At 43.3% G+C, this 14,763-nt stretch overlaps 2 protein-coding genes across 2 annotated transcripts; one reads left to right on the forward strand and one right to left on the reverse strand.

Annotated features, from left to right (window-relative positions):
- Positions 1 to 106: 106 nt before the first annotated feature.
- LOC114361502 (uncharacterized) lies at positions 107 to 14,319 on the reverse strand. The gene is made up of 13 exons (XM_028316555.1): positions 14,254 to 14,319; positions 13,318 to 13,476; positions 12,463 to 12,685; positions 12,018 to 12,139; positions 6,177 to 6,288; positions 5,918 to 5,995; positions 5,668 to 5,789; positions 5,356 to 5,448; positions 4,475 to 4,633; positions 3,133 to 3,349; positions 2,306 to 2,446; positions 950 to 1,089; positions 107 to 241 (listed from the first exon to the last, which is right to left on the reverse strand). Exons 1-13 carry the CDS (start codon positions 14,317 to 14,319, stop codon positions 107 to 109), a joined length of 1,767 nt encoding a protein of 588 aa, XP_028172356.1.
- On the forward strand, positions 7,586 to 11,293 carry LOC114361518 (uncharacterized). The gene is made up of 2 exons (XM_028316578.1): positions 7,586 to 8,496; positions 11,268 to 11,293. The coding sequence occupies exons 1-2, from the start codon at positions 7,710 to 7,712 to the stop codon at positions 11,279 to 11,281; spliced, it is 801 nt and encodes a 266-aa protein (XP_028172379.1). The 5' UTR covers positions 7,586 to 7,709; the 3' UTR covers positions 11,282 to 11,293.
- Positions 14,320 to 14,763: the final 444 nt, after the last annotated feature.

Below are 14,763 nucleotides of genomic sequence, written 5' to 3' on the forward strand. Positions count from 1 at the left end.
ATTTAACTTTGAGAAAAGTAAAAAATCTGTCAAACTTCATACAAAAAGCACCGGTTATCGATAGAGTTATGGTAAAAGTTAGGTGGTGCAACTCAAGCTTATAGTTTTACTTACGGTTGCTGGCTACGAGGTTGGCAGCTGCGACAGCGGCTTGAGACAGCTTCTGCTCCATCTGCTTCTGCACCACCAGCGTCTGGTCCACAGACAGCGCGGGCACCACGTCGTCCTTGGCGCTGTATATCTGATGAAACCGACATAGTAACCATAAAATAACGTCGCTCTTCGAACTTTTAAACTACGCAACGGATTTTAATGCAATTTTCAGAAATAGATTCTGATTCAGGAGGAAGAATAACGTATGATACATAGCACCCACGCGAATCGCTAGTTTTAAATAAATAAATAACTTAACAATTGCATAAATACGAAATCCCACATATTTTATGGACAACAGTGTGACTTCTTATGAAATTGTCATCATAATCATTACAGCCAATAGCATTCCACGGCTGTAAGCCTCTCAAGGAAAACTATAATCTCTTTCGTTTTTCATCCAGCTGCTGTCAGCTACCTTCTTGAGGTCTTCAGTTATAATATTGTTAATATAAAAATGATGTTTCTCTTTTTCTAAAATTGTAACTTATCGCTTGCGCGCGATCATAGATCACGCCCCTTCCATCACCGGTTAGCGTACCATCCCTACATTGTCGACATTCCGAACAAACAGCTAGGGACTGGAATTCAATGCCTGTGCTCTTTCCTGAACACTATAATCCGGGACTTTTAAGGCGAGACTGAATAAGCACTACAGGGAAGATATGTAGCATGTACCATCCTGCATCTTATTTAACACCAGGTGCGATTGCGGTCAAATACCTGCCTTGTTATGCCCGCTCGCTCAACCGTTTGCCTGTTATTATGAGCCCTAATTAACAAGAATTAATCTTACCTTATTAACGTCTTCCTCGGCCTTCTTGATCTTCAGGGCTGCAGCATCCACGCTCTTGCCAAACTGCTGGAGCAAAGCCTTCTCGTCGTCCGTCTTGCGCTTGTTGGCGATGGCCACGTCGTCGGTAACGTTACCGGCGTCTGTAACCAAATGGATTGTATTGTTTTGAATTGTATTATGTAGTTTAGGTAATTAAATAAACAGGGGATTCTGGGTATTTGATGATAAGTTTCTATGGGACCTAGGTTTTTGTAGAGTTAAGTTTAGCAGATTGATAGCTCGTTTTAATTGATTTGGTCGATATCTCAGTCGATGCGGGGGGTCGGATATTCGGGGAGACCCAATAGCATGCGTTAAAGAAAGCTTTCGCAAATTGAATGTGTCAGAGCCAGAGCAATAATTAATGAAAATGAGCAAATACATGAATTTTAAATTAGTCATCAGTTCCATCTGCTATGTATTGCACTGGAATATCTGTTACATCTCCAACTTACTGCAACTTATACTCGTATCTACAGAATTTTATGACTTGTATACCTATAGATTAACGTTTAAAAAACTTGTCGGCGCGATACTTAACCTTTACCTGATTGTCATTTTCTATTAGGTGAGTGAGATGCAGACAGATGGGGCAGAAGTTTCTCGTATAGTGACTAAGTACGGGACAAAAGACGGTAGTGTAGGCAGACCTCCCACTAGGACCTAATGAGATGGACCTACGATCTGGTAAAAGTCGCGGGATGTGGGAAATCCTTGGGGAAGACCTTTGTCGAAAAGTGGACGTCATTTGGCCAAAACAAACGAACGACCAAGTTGCAGGCAAAAAGCTTTCGTTCTTTTGTTGTACCACAGAATAATAATAAGTAGTTTTACTTGGCGAAGGTATTTTAAAAAATGTATGCTCATTGCTCAATGTCACTAACAATATGGTGTAATTTAGCTTGTCTCAAGAGTCAAGCACCATTTTGTTGACAAACGTCAGTGATCGGCACTGCGCCGAAGCTATAGGGCTGACTTCGGTAAAATGATGTGACGTGAGGTGCCAAACTGCAGAAAATGGCGGAGGAAATACATGATTTAGCATGAATTATCATAATCATAATATCTTTATTGCTTCATGTGGTACAAACAAGGTATTAAAAATAAAATAGAAGTACTAGATCATGAATAATATTAACTACTTATTTAGCGTGAGTCAACGCTCGCTCGTATGTGAGGCCTTGTCGAATAGTTATCCTGTAGGTACCACATTTAAAGCAAATAAATGATGATTCTGATTCTGATTCTAGGGTGCCATCGTGCTTGTTTTGTTTTCGATGTAAACTCGCGGAGATGAACAGGCCTGGTGCTACTCACTCTGGCTCTCCTCGCAGCGCAGCTGGTGCAAGAACTCCTGGTTGAAGTCCCGGGTTCCGGCGGCCACGGAGCGCCGGGGCTCACCGTGGGACGCGCGCTTGGGAGGTGGTGGGGGTGCCCGCCGAGTAGGGGACTTCACTGCTGTGAGGGGAATTGTTTTAATACTATTGATGACAAACACGTTAGATTGGCACATTGGACATCAAGCAAAAGTTGTAAGTTGTAACAATGCAAAATTAAGAAGACAATTCTAGCGGTTAATACTGAGGGTTGAGCGTGAGTTTATATCAAACTGAGAGAATGAGTTTATGTAATTCTTGAAAGTTTCCGCTAGGGGCGCTGTACAATCCAATCATACATTTTAATGTAATTTAGTTTAGCTACGCTCAATAGTGATGTAAACTCGCACTCAGCCCTCTCAGAAATATAGAATAGTCCTTTTTTCTACGACAACCTGGATTTAATATGATTATAATATTTTTTCTCACTTCACGTCATTTTCTAAAAATCACTTTCTGTGAAGGACATAAATTTTTTCTTGTAAGGATTGTGGTGGATCACAAAAATGTTCACGTATCTACTTGACAATAAATAAACTCTATGTGGGGTGTGTGATTGTTTTGATTTTTAGTTTTGTCACCTTCGAGACGCGCGAGCGATAAGAATTACGCGCGAGCGATAAGAATGGATAGCTTGGGGTCATTGGACAAAATTCTACGTGCTCACAGACCAGACTATAGTCCGTAGCATTAATAAAGTATAATAAAATGTTTAATTTTTTAATGAAAGAAAGAATTTAACCATAACAAAATATACTAAAAACTTACCAGCAGCATCATCCCGCACAGCCGTCCTAATCTTCTCCACAGCGTCTTCCAATTCCCTCCTCTCGATCTCCAGCTGGGCGGCTCTCTCTTTATGGGCGGGCAGCTGGGCGGGCGCCGCCCACGCGTGGGCCAAGTGCTGGGCGGACGATGCTAGCGCGTCTGCTGCGGACAGCATGGCGGCTTGGCAGCGCGGCTCGTGGATGCTTGGCGCGGTTAGCTAGAGTAATACATGAAGTTATAGTATAAAACTATGTCAAAAGTCCACTTTTGCATGCCGTGGCAGCCTGTAATTAAGATAGCACCTAGTCCTAAGAAAAATATGTATGTAAACCCCTCTGCTTGTACTTGTGTCTGTCTTGTTGGTTGTCCTAAATAAATAAATAATTACTCTTCAAATCACGTGTGATTGCTGAAAAATACCTGCCTTGTTGTGTCTTTAAAAAAAATAGGTTTTCCTTCCTTGCACGTTTTATTAAGGCGACCAACTTGCGTGCGCGATGGTAGAAATCAGTAGTATCGCCATCGCACACGCGGACTACGGCCGGTTCACACATGTCTCCGTTTTACGGTTCCGTTTTATCGTGTACACTTTTTTTTCGTCGATGGTGTATGTAGTTGTATGAGCGACTTCACACATGACACTGTATTCTGTATACAATAATACATACATCGACGAAAAAAAAAACGTACACGATAAAACGGAACAGTAAAACGGAGACATGTGTGAACCAGCCGTTAGTTTGGTCGAACCTTTACACCTACTAAAGCCTGGTCCTTGAGCACGTAGAATTTTGTCCAATGACCCCAAGCTACCCATCCTTATCGCTCGCGCGTAATTATGTTGCTGTCGCGCTCGCACACTCACTGCGGGCGCGCGTCGCACAGTCGCGACAGCAATATAATTACGCGCGAGCGATAAGGATGGGTAGCTTGGGGTCATTGGACAAAATTCTACGTGCTCATGGAACAGGCTTTAGTATTTAATTGCTAAAGCAATTTACGATAGTGTTATTTCTTTCACTCACTTCACTATGTATTTTCGGATTCTTTATTCCTTCATGTGCATCTGTGTTTAATGTGCCTATATTTGTATTTGTGTCATTAAAAACCATGGCATTATAGTTAATGGTCCATTCTTTCAGGCATGCTCATACACACATCACAGTTTTCTATTATTTATTTCTTTACTTTAAATTATGCGGAGCCCGCGACTTTTAACTGCCGGTCCAGTAAGTACAGTAGGCCAAGCAATTACTTGAGCAAAACGGAATAATCCCTCTCGTGCCAACCACTGCAACTCCTGTAGAATATAATATACACTATATCCTTCACTAAACCTTACCTGAGCAGTAGCGAGCAGCGTCTTGGCAGCGTCAGCGGTGTTAGATCCGCAGCTGTCTAGCTCCGCGCCCGTGTCTCCGCCCACTTCAGCTGCTAACTGGTACACTTCGGTCAGAAGCATGGTGGCCTTCTCGCAAGCTTGAGATGACAGGTCGATTATCTAGAAAGATACCACAATCTCTTATAGAAATAAATTCATAAATTCAAAGTAGAGGTAAAAAAAATCCTTATGAAAAAATGATACTAGAAAGTAAACGATTATTTAAATGACAAGAGTGCGTGGACTTTACCTGCCTAGCTCGCAGTTTTTACCGTGTCATGTAAGCTATAAATTACTGTATTGGATTGAAAAAGAGGCTGACAAAGGTGACTGAGTTTCTTCCGCCACTTCATCTAAGCACCAGCCCATTGTTGTCCCGAAGTGGTGGTATGGCAAGCTATATTTGGGACGTGTATAAGTGCCCTGGAAAGGGCCTATGTACTGAATAAACTATTTTTTTTTATTTAGATCATCTTCAGGTTCTTAGTTTCCAAAGCAGGAACACGGTCTCCATATTTTACAAAAGGCAAATGGAGAATTTGGCCTACACTCTCCACGCTTTATATTGGTTTGTGACAACAACAAATTGTCGTATGGAACCCTTCATGTGCGAGTCCGACTCGCACCTGGCAGGTATTTTTTACTCAACACTCAATAATTTATTGCGTCCATAATGTTACAAAAGGTAGTATGGTAAGGTTAGGCACAATTATTTTAGATGATTCTTTAACAACTTGTACGCCTTCTTGATTCGCTTGAAAAATACATAAGACGTAAGTCATTCCAAAACACATAAATTCAATTTAAAGTTGCGTTGGTTTATAGTTTGTGATTATTCTCACCTGGTGCTCTTTATCCTGGTTGGTGTGGGGACTAATCACATAGAACAGCTTTCCGGAATTGTTACCGAATCTCACCGCGTTGTAATTCATGTTCTACAACAAGAATATATTATTTTCAAGTATAAGTAAATTTTACAGCAATACATTAAAAGTATTCTCAATGAAAGTAGGTATCAGACAAGGGACAAGTTATGAAACCAATGCAGTATAAATATTTCACATAGGAGGAAAACAATACACACACACAACCCTAGATAACCTATATTGTTTACTAAATTACATTAAAGTTTTAAATATATTTTCAGGTTTTACCTCGTGATTGCCATCTCTCGCGCTAGAACATATACCACGAGTCGCCTCGCACATATTCCTCAATTCGTCCAACATCGCCTGACGGTCCTTGTCGTCTTTGCCAGCACTAAGTGCTTTGGTATCTAAACAGGAACAAACATAAATTTTATATTATATAGCGGGCCAAGAATAATCCCTTGTAGCACACCACATTAAACAGCGGGCCAAGGATAGTCCCTTGTAGCACACCACAAAAAGGTATTTTAATTACCTTTGACAACTTGTGGCATCAGCTGGTTGATAGCTTGAATAGACTGTTCTGCTGTTTCGTAGTCAGGTTTCTCACGATCTGTAAATGAGTTACTTTGTCAAATGCCTGTGAAGAATCTATTATTTTACAATTGTGCACATATTTTATTTATACACTATAAATATTAGTGCAACTAAATTTTACTCATAAATCTATTATCTGAAGCCTAAATGCATGGGAGTAAAATATAAAATAGTAACAATAAAATTCATGAACGTACCTGCCGTAGCGGCTAAAAGTGCAGCGATGGCAGCATTGAGCTGCGCGAGACTTTGAGCCAACTTGCTCTGCAGGTCAGCTGGTATTTGGCCGCCTCTAGTTGGCACGATTGGCTGTAAAAGACAATTGATTAATATTTTCCTTAAAATCACTGAAAAACAAAGTAACATCCTGACTACATAGAAGTTACTTACGAGAAATGAGAATAGTCTTGTAAAAAATAATACCAAGGGCTGATTTTTCAATCATCAGATATTTTTTAACTGAAGAATAAAATTGACATTTTGACATATTTCCCATATTGAAACTGTCAATGTGCCTTACTTATTCTTCAGTTAAAAGTTATCCGACGGTTGAAAAATCGATCCTTAAACAGACATTTATGCCTAGATTCTGCAAATTGTTTAATAAGTATGTCCTACCATTGTGTTATGTATGTAGGTATACTTCGCACCGCTGCGACGGTGCCCGTTGACGTTTGAAATAAACCAGTGTGAAACTAGCTACCGTGTTGTTCGTACGCGCGNGGCGCCCCTCGTCCCGCCTACCGCGTGTTCCGGGACATTTTCGCCTCGGAACAAGGCGAAGAAAACGCCGATTCGTTTATATCGCGAGTGCGCGCTAATCTCTCGAGATTACCATACAAACTGGATGACGAAGTGCAAGTTGACATCGTGTACGGCCTACTTAATAATGACATTAAGAAATTAGTGCCGCGTAACAATATTGTTAACCTTGATAGTTTACTCGCGCAGGCGAGGTGTGTTGAAGATATTTCGCGTGAATCCAATACCACGATACATGTTAACCCATCCCGTGCTCAGTCTAGTTATGTTGACAACAATCATAATAGCACGGCCTCTTCTAGTACGAACACAGCGAAATCTATACGTAATCGTCCACGTTGTAATGTCTGTAAGCGTTTTGGGCACGTCACCGATGAATGTAGATCGAAACCTACACCTGCTAAAGCGAATGTTTCACCACCTGTTCCTAATAACCGACCGGCAGGTAAGTTGTATTGTTATGGATGCGGTCAGGAAGGTACAGTGCGCTCTAAATGTACCACTTGTGCGAATAAAAGTGCGAGTGTGAGTAGGGAAAGTAACAAAGTTGACTTTCAGAATGTTATTGTTGACAACACGCGCGCCGCGCGCCCACTGGTTAACATCACGGTGGCCGGCCGCGCGGGTGTCGCGATGCTGGATACCGGTGCTACTCACTCCGTGGCTAGCCCTGGACTGTACGCGATCCTTCTGGAGAATGGTGTTAAGTTTCACGCCGCACGTCACACAGTAGGACTCGCCGATGGAACCTCGCAGGTACGAGATGTTTTGATTTGTAATACCGCCGTTGTGCTGGCTGGACGCAGCTGTTATGTATGTAGGTATACTTCGCACCGCTGCGACGGTGCCCGTTGACGTTTGAAATAAACCAGTGTGAAACTAGCTACCGTGTTGTTCGTACGCGCGCCCTTCCTTCGCCTTCCTTACGAATCTAACACGTGGCGACGGGCGATTCCACGCGAAATATAATGTCTGCAGGCGTGTCCTTCGGACTTTTATCGGGGTTTGACCACTTAACACAAGAGTGGAATAGTTATAAATCCCGGTTGAATCAGTGGTTCATCGCAAATGATGTGGACGATGTCAAGGACAAGTGCAAGGTCAAGCGGAAAGCAATTTTGCTCAGCGCGTTTTCGGAAGCAACGTACAAATTAGCTAGTAACCTGGTATTACCGAAAGAGTTAGATGAAGTGGAATTCGACGACATCATAAAAATATTGGATGAGCATTTCACTCCGAAAAAGTGTGGATTTGCGGAGAGATTTCACTTCTATTCTGCGGTACAAAGGCCAGGCGAAAGTCACTCAATGTGGGCGGCCAGAGTCAGGGGATTGGCAGCACACTGCAGCTTTAAAAGTCTCGAGGAGGCCGTACTGGACAGATTTGTCATGGGTATGGTAGCAGGCCACGAGAAGGACAAGCTATTTGCGCAGAGTTTGAAAGAGTTAACTCTCAGCAAGGCGGTGGAGCTGGCGGAGAGCGTGCGGTGCGCGCGCGAGGCGGCAGCAGCGCTGGGCGGCGCCCGGTCAGCGGCAGCGGCGGCGCCGGCGGTCGGCGCGGGCGGCGCGCCGGTATTCAGCATCACCAACGGCGAAAAGTGCAGTGTGTGCGGTTACAGCAATCATAAAGCTGACAAGTGTCGTTTTAAAAGTTATAAATGTAAAAAGTGCGGTAAAAAAGGCCATTTGCGTCGTATGTGTTCGTCAAATAAAGTTCATTACGTTGATGAAGAGTCGGTGGATGACGGTGATGATGGTGAGTCATTATACAATATTCGTTGTACGAGGGGTAAGCCGATGACAGCACGGGTAACGGTTAACGGTCGAGATTTGGAATTCGAGATTGATAGCGGTGCAGCCGTTAGTGTAATTTCAAATAAAACGTACGACTCGTATTTTAGTAGTGTACCGTTATCAGCGACAAACAGGCAGCTCGTGAATTATACGGGTGGCAAAATAGCTTGCATCGGGCTAGCGCGACTAAGCGTGGCATACGAGGGCCGCGCACGCGAGCTGGACGTGTTCGTGGTGGCGGGCGGCGGGCCGCCGCTGCTGGGCCGCGACTTTATTCACGCGTTCGGACTCGAGCTCGCGCCGGCAATCCAGTACCTAATTACGGACTCTGACGATTCATTTACGCAGAATTTGTTTAATAGATTTCCCAAGTTGTTTTCCGGCCGACTAGGTTGTTTCAATAAATATGCAATTAAACTTCACCTCAAGCCAGGTTCACATCCAATATACTTTAAACCGCGCCCGGTTGCGTTCGCCCTGAAGGAAAAGATAGACAGGGAGATTGACCGTCTGCTGGACCTGGGCGTGTTAAAACCGGTAGAACACTCTGAGTACGCCTCGCCTGTGGTGCCAGTATTAAAAAAAGATGGTGGAGTTAGACTTTGCGCTGACTACTCAGTGTCGATAAATAAACAGCTGATTGTTGACAAGTACCCCTTGCCCACTGTGCAGGAGTTGTTCGCCAAGCTACACGGGGGGGAGCAGTTTACTAAGCTGGATCTCTCAATGGCTTACAATCAGCTGATCTTATCCGAGGACGCGCAAGACCTAACTTGCATTAATACGCACCGCGGCTTGTTTAAATATACCAGATTAGTGTTTGGTTTAGCCTGCGCTCCAGCAATCTTCCAACGGGCCATGGAATGCATCTTGTCAGGCATAGAGGGCACGGTCTGTTTCTTAGACGATATTTTAGTAAGTGGCACTAAGGCTGAGCATAGAGATAGATTAATTGCAGTTTTAGACAGGTTAGAGTCGGCAGGTTTAACGTTACAACCTAACAAGTGCGATTTTTTCAAAGACGAAATCCAATATCTTGGACATGTAATAGACAAAAATGGAATAAGAAAATGTCCTGAAAAAGTCAAAGCTATAGTAGAATCTCAAATACCTAAGAATGTCTTGCAATTACAGTCTTTTTTAGGTCTCGTAAATTATTATCGTAATTTTGTGCCAGACGCTTCTTCCATTTTAAGTCCATTATATAACTTATTACACAAAAAAAGTAAATGGACCTGGACAACTGAACATCAACAAGCTTTCACAAAAATTAAAACCATTTTAACCTCCGACCGGGTTCTCACCCACTTCGACCCGGATGCAAAAATAATACTCACCGTAGACGCATCCCCCACGGGTTTGGGGGCAGTTCTATCTCAGATTTGTGATGACGGTGTTGAGAGACCTATTTCATTTGCGTCTAGAACGCTAACGTCAGCGGAAAAAAACTATTCACAAATTCAGAAGGAGGCTACTGCCATTATTTTTGGTGTGAGACGTTTCCATCAATATTTATACGGCAGAGTCGACCCTTTTATTTTGAAAACCGATCACAAACCTTTGTTGGCAATATTTAACCCTAGCCGTGGTATACCAGAAGTATCAGCGAATCGGTTACAGCGGTATGCCATGTTTTTGTCATCTTACAATTACAACATCGAATATGTGCGTAGCGCTGACAATAACGCCGATTATTTATCGCGGGCTCCGTTAGGCGAAAACGATAGCAGTGCGTCAGGGGAACTCGACTACGAGGAGCGAGCGGCCTACGTTAACTTTGTGGTGGAGGGCAGCCTCCCCGTCACGGTCCCTCAGCTGCGCTCAGAGACTGAGAAGGACCCGCTTTTAAGTAAAGTTATTCATTACGTTATGACCGGCTGGCCGCGGAAGATAAAAGATACACAATTAAAAGCATATTTTCTGTGTCGTTTAGATTTGTCAGTAGAAAATGGATGTTTAATGCGAGGGCATAAGGTTGTGATTCCGTTGTCCTTACAAGAACAAGTTTGCAATGATTTACATAGCTCACACTTCGGAATAGTGAAAATGAAAGCAGAGGCTCGTAAACGTATGTGGTTCCCAGGCATAGATAGGTACTTGGAGCGGCTCGCGGCCGAGTGCAGCGTGTGCGCGCAGCTGCGGCCGTCCCCGCCGCACGCCCCGCTCGCGCCGTGGTCCTTCCCACCGCAACCCTTCTATAGGATTCATTTGGATTTTCTAGGGCCATTTAATAATCAAATGTACTTAGTTATTGTAGACGCTTATTCAAAATGGGTTGAATGCTATGATGTGAGCTCGTCGTATGGTTCTAAAACTGTAATTGAAAAACTTATTGATGTTATGGCTAGATTTGGGGTTCCGCATACTGTGGTCACTGATAACGGTACATCATTTACATCACAAGAGTTCGCAACTTTTTGTAAATTGAATGGAATAACGCAAGTTTTTTCACCCGTTTACCATCCATCGAGTAACGGCCAGGCCGAAAGCTTTGTTAAAATAATTAAAAAAGGTTTGCGGGGAATTTTAATGAGCACTACGTATGGAAAAATTTCTAAAGATAAGCTTTCAAAATTTTTATTCGATTACCGTAATTCTATAAATAGCACCACAGGTAAATCACCCTCTGAACTGTTATTCGGCCGACCCCTACGTTCTAGACTGGACTTGTTGAACCCCACTCGCGTCACTCCGTCATCCACAGACCTCATTGTCCATGTGGCGCGCAATCAGTGTTCGCAGGCTAAACATTACAGTGGAAAAGTTAGACCTAACTTTACACCACAAGATCGTGTATGGGTAAAGAAGTATCTCACTAACCAAAAATTTATATGGATCGAAGGAGTTATTATAAAAAAGATTGGAGCCGTTATGTATACGGTATACCTACCCGAATATAATTTAGAGGTAAACAGACACGTAGACCAATTAAGGTTTCAAGGCGGACAAGATGTACCAGTTATAGAAAACAAAGAACATAATTGGGATCCAGATATAGTGCCAGACATAGACGGCGCATTATCATCGCAGCCCTCAGCAGGTATCTCCGCGGGCATTGCTACAGAATCAGCTGATGACACGACATCAACAAACGATAACGTAAACATCGGAGAGGGGACGAGTGGGACCGAAGTCTCCTCGGCGGCAGCGAAGTCGCCCGAATGCCCCCGAACTACTAACACAGGTGTTCACACGCACACAAGCGACGCTAATGAACATTGTGCGGGCGCACCCACGACTAGGTCTAGACGTCCACGCGCCAAAGTAGATTATAAGCAGTTTTATTAACTATAGTTATTTTGTTCTTGTAGTCTTAAGTATATGGGGGAGGGATGTTATGTATGTAGGTATACTTCGCACCGCTGCGACGGTGCCCGTTGACGTTTGAAATAAACCAGTGTGAAACTAGCTACCGTGTTGTTCGTACGCGCGCCCTTCCTTCGCCTTCCTTACGAATCTAACACATTGCAATGGTAGTGTTACCTTATCCAGTTCCATCTCAGCTTTCTGGAGGGCGCTTTCAGCCTTCTCCGCCGCGCTGACAAACTTCAAGTGCTTCGGGCCTTGCGTCGGCGCTGGGCGGCCGACGTTCTTCACTTGCACTTCTATCAAAGAAACGGTGGAGGTTCAAAATCAAATAAATTAAAATTATGCATGCTTCATCATCATCATTTCAGCCACATGATGGACAGTCCACTGTTGAACATAGGCTTCCCACAATGACTTCCATATTGACCGTTAGTTACCAGTTAGTAACGGTACCGTTGACTTCCATTGCGCCCGGTTGGTTGCGCCCTGCATCCAGCGCCTTCCTTCTACCTTTATGAGGTCGTTGGTCCACCTTCTGGGTGGACGTCTTACGCTGCGTTTTCCAGTACGCATGCTTAGTTATTTTTCATTGCAATAAAAGCACCAAATAACAGCTCACCATTTCCACTGTCACCGACACGACACGCCCTCTTCAATCTCTCCAGCTCGTCCTCTAATTCGCTCCTTCCCTTCTGTATCTTCTCGCCAAGGGCCTGGTACTTCTGGTCCTGGATAACTGGTAGCCAGGTGGAAGCCAGGTGTTGGTTGGCGGCGGATACTGCGTTGGCAGAGGCGACCAGAAACGCCTGGCAGCGAGGGTCTTCCATGCATGGGGCTGTGAGCTAGAAGGAGGGTAGGATTTTAGACCTTTCTTATCAGCCGCGTTTACTAATTAGAAGAAAAAAGTCAATCACCATTACGGCTAGTTTATATCGTCGTTTAGGAGGTGCTTTTCGTCATTGGACCCGCAACGAAATTAATCAGAAGAACATAGGAGGAGTTTGAAGTTAAGGTTCGACTTCCCTCCATTGCAAAGCAGATGACAGGTGACAAACAAAGGTTAACTTTCCCCCGGGACAAACTTGACCTTCACTGGTTGGGTTTTTATTGGCGGTCAAGCTGTAGATCCTGGCTACACAGGAGTTGCAGCGGTGGGAACGAGAGGTGGGAAAAGACCCGAAAGTTGATTTTCGTATGCTGACGAAGTAACGTCAAAGTATAGCTGAGTCTCCAAATGGGCGACAGTTTTTTCTGACTATGTAGGACGCATTCGGTAGGTGAGGGGGTTCTGTTATACCCATCAGTTTCAGTACACAGTCGCCCGTATTTACAAACGATGCTTGCTTAAGTGAAGCAGCAAATCGAAGGCACAGCGTTGAATAGAGCTCTGTGATCGGTTCTTGTGGCACCCTGTGCGTCCACGCGCACTGCGAGACCTCATAGTAATGTTTGTGAAAACGAGCGTGTGTCTTACCTGCGCCGTGGTGAGCAGAGCATTGGCAGCGTCGGCCAGCTTGGAGCCGGCGACATCAAGCTGAGCGCCGGTCTCGCCGTCCGCCTCCGCGGCTAGTTGGTACACATCGTTCAGCAGTTGCGAGGCTTTCCCACACGCTGACGATGACACGTTTATGATCTAGGACAAAAATTTTACTTTAAATTTTATCTTCATACACCTACAATTTTTCAAATTATCGGAATTAGGTATGTGCCACCACTGCCCAATCATTCTAAAGCACAACTTTTTTAAAAAAGGCACTTACCTATGGTCTCAAAAATTAATTAATTTTTAATTACCTGTAAATTAAGATTTTTGGTTGCATTGTAATTGAAAAAAGTAGTTTAATTGAGTAGTAAAGTAGTTGAGGAGTTTAATTGACAAAATAGTGACGTTACTGGCTAATATTGACATACAAAATCTACGGGAGAGTCTCGTTTTGACAGTTTTAAGAGCGTTTACGCCGTTTGGCGCAAAAACAGTACTTTTTCAACTCGTTACAATCATTAACCAGCAATACTACAAATATGTTATAGGCATAAATAGTTAGACAATTTCGTCGTCTAAATAGTTAATTGAGAAAATATTGCGATTAGTTTAGCATTTAAGAATTCTANACTTTTTAAACCTGGATCAAACCGTAGGTTGATAAAGTGGGATTAATATTTACGAGTATCACGTATCTAAATATATAAAAGGCGAAACTGACTGACTGACTGACAGATCAACGCACAGCCTAAACGGCTAAACGTAGGCACTTGAAATTTGGAAGGGACGTAGCTTAGGTACCGTAGAGGTGCACTAAGAAAGGAATTCCCGAAATTCCCACGGGAACGGGAATTTGCGGGAAAAACGGGTTCACGCGTACGAAGTCGCGGGCGGCCGCTAGTACCATATAAAATGCAGTCCACTTACCTTGCGTAGACCGGAGCCGTGTTGCAGCCGACTGCGTAGCACCAGCTGGTCCCAGGTTCCAAACATTTTAGCAGCTTCCTTCGGGTTCATCACTTTCGAAGAGAAACTTGATATTACACACTCATAGATACGCCCGATAGTACGTGTCTAGTAACTACATATTATCACTGTTATGCCAATGCACCTTTTAAATTAATTATCAAATTAGATTAAATAAATTATCGAATAGAATGTGGCGATAGTCCAATGCACACTTCAAAAATAAGACTACCCGCAAGTTGTAATAAAATTTGAACGCGCACGAGCAGCTTAGTACGGCCGCGTTTCGACACTGACTGACTGTATTGCCTGTGCAAAAAATCAATACCATTTTAAATAAAATAAAATTGTGGAAAAATAATAGGAAAAAAACTTTAAAGTGAGGGAAACTATTTATTTTGTTTTTTATTTATTCTTTTTATAGTTTTAAAGATTTTTAAACCGTATTAAATAAAATTAAATTGAGGAAAA

This window comes from Ostrinia furnacalis, unplaced genomic scaffold (assembly GCF_004193835.3).
Source record: "Ostrinia furnacalis isolate ACB-3 unplaced genomic scaffold, ASM419383v2 OfSCF5765, whole genome shotgun sequence".
Taxonomy (NCBI): domain Eukaryota; kingdom Metazoa; phylum Arthropoda; class Insecta; order Lepidoptera; family Crambidae; genus Ostrinia; species Ostrinia furnacalis.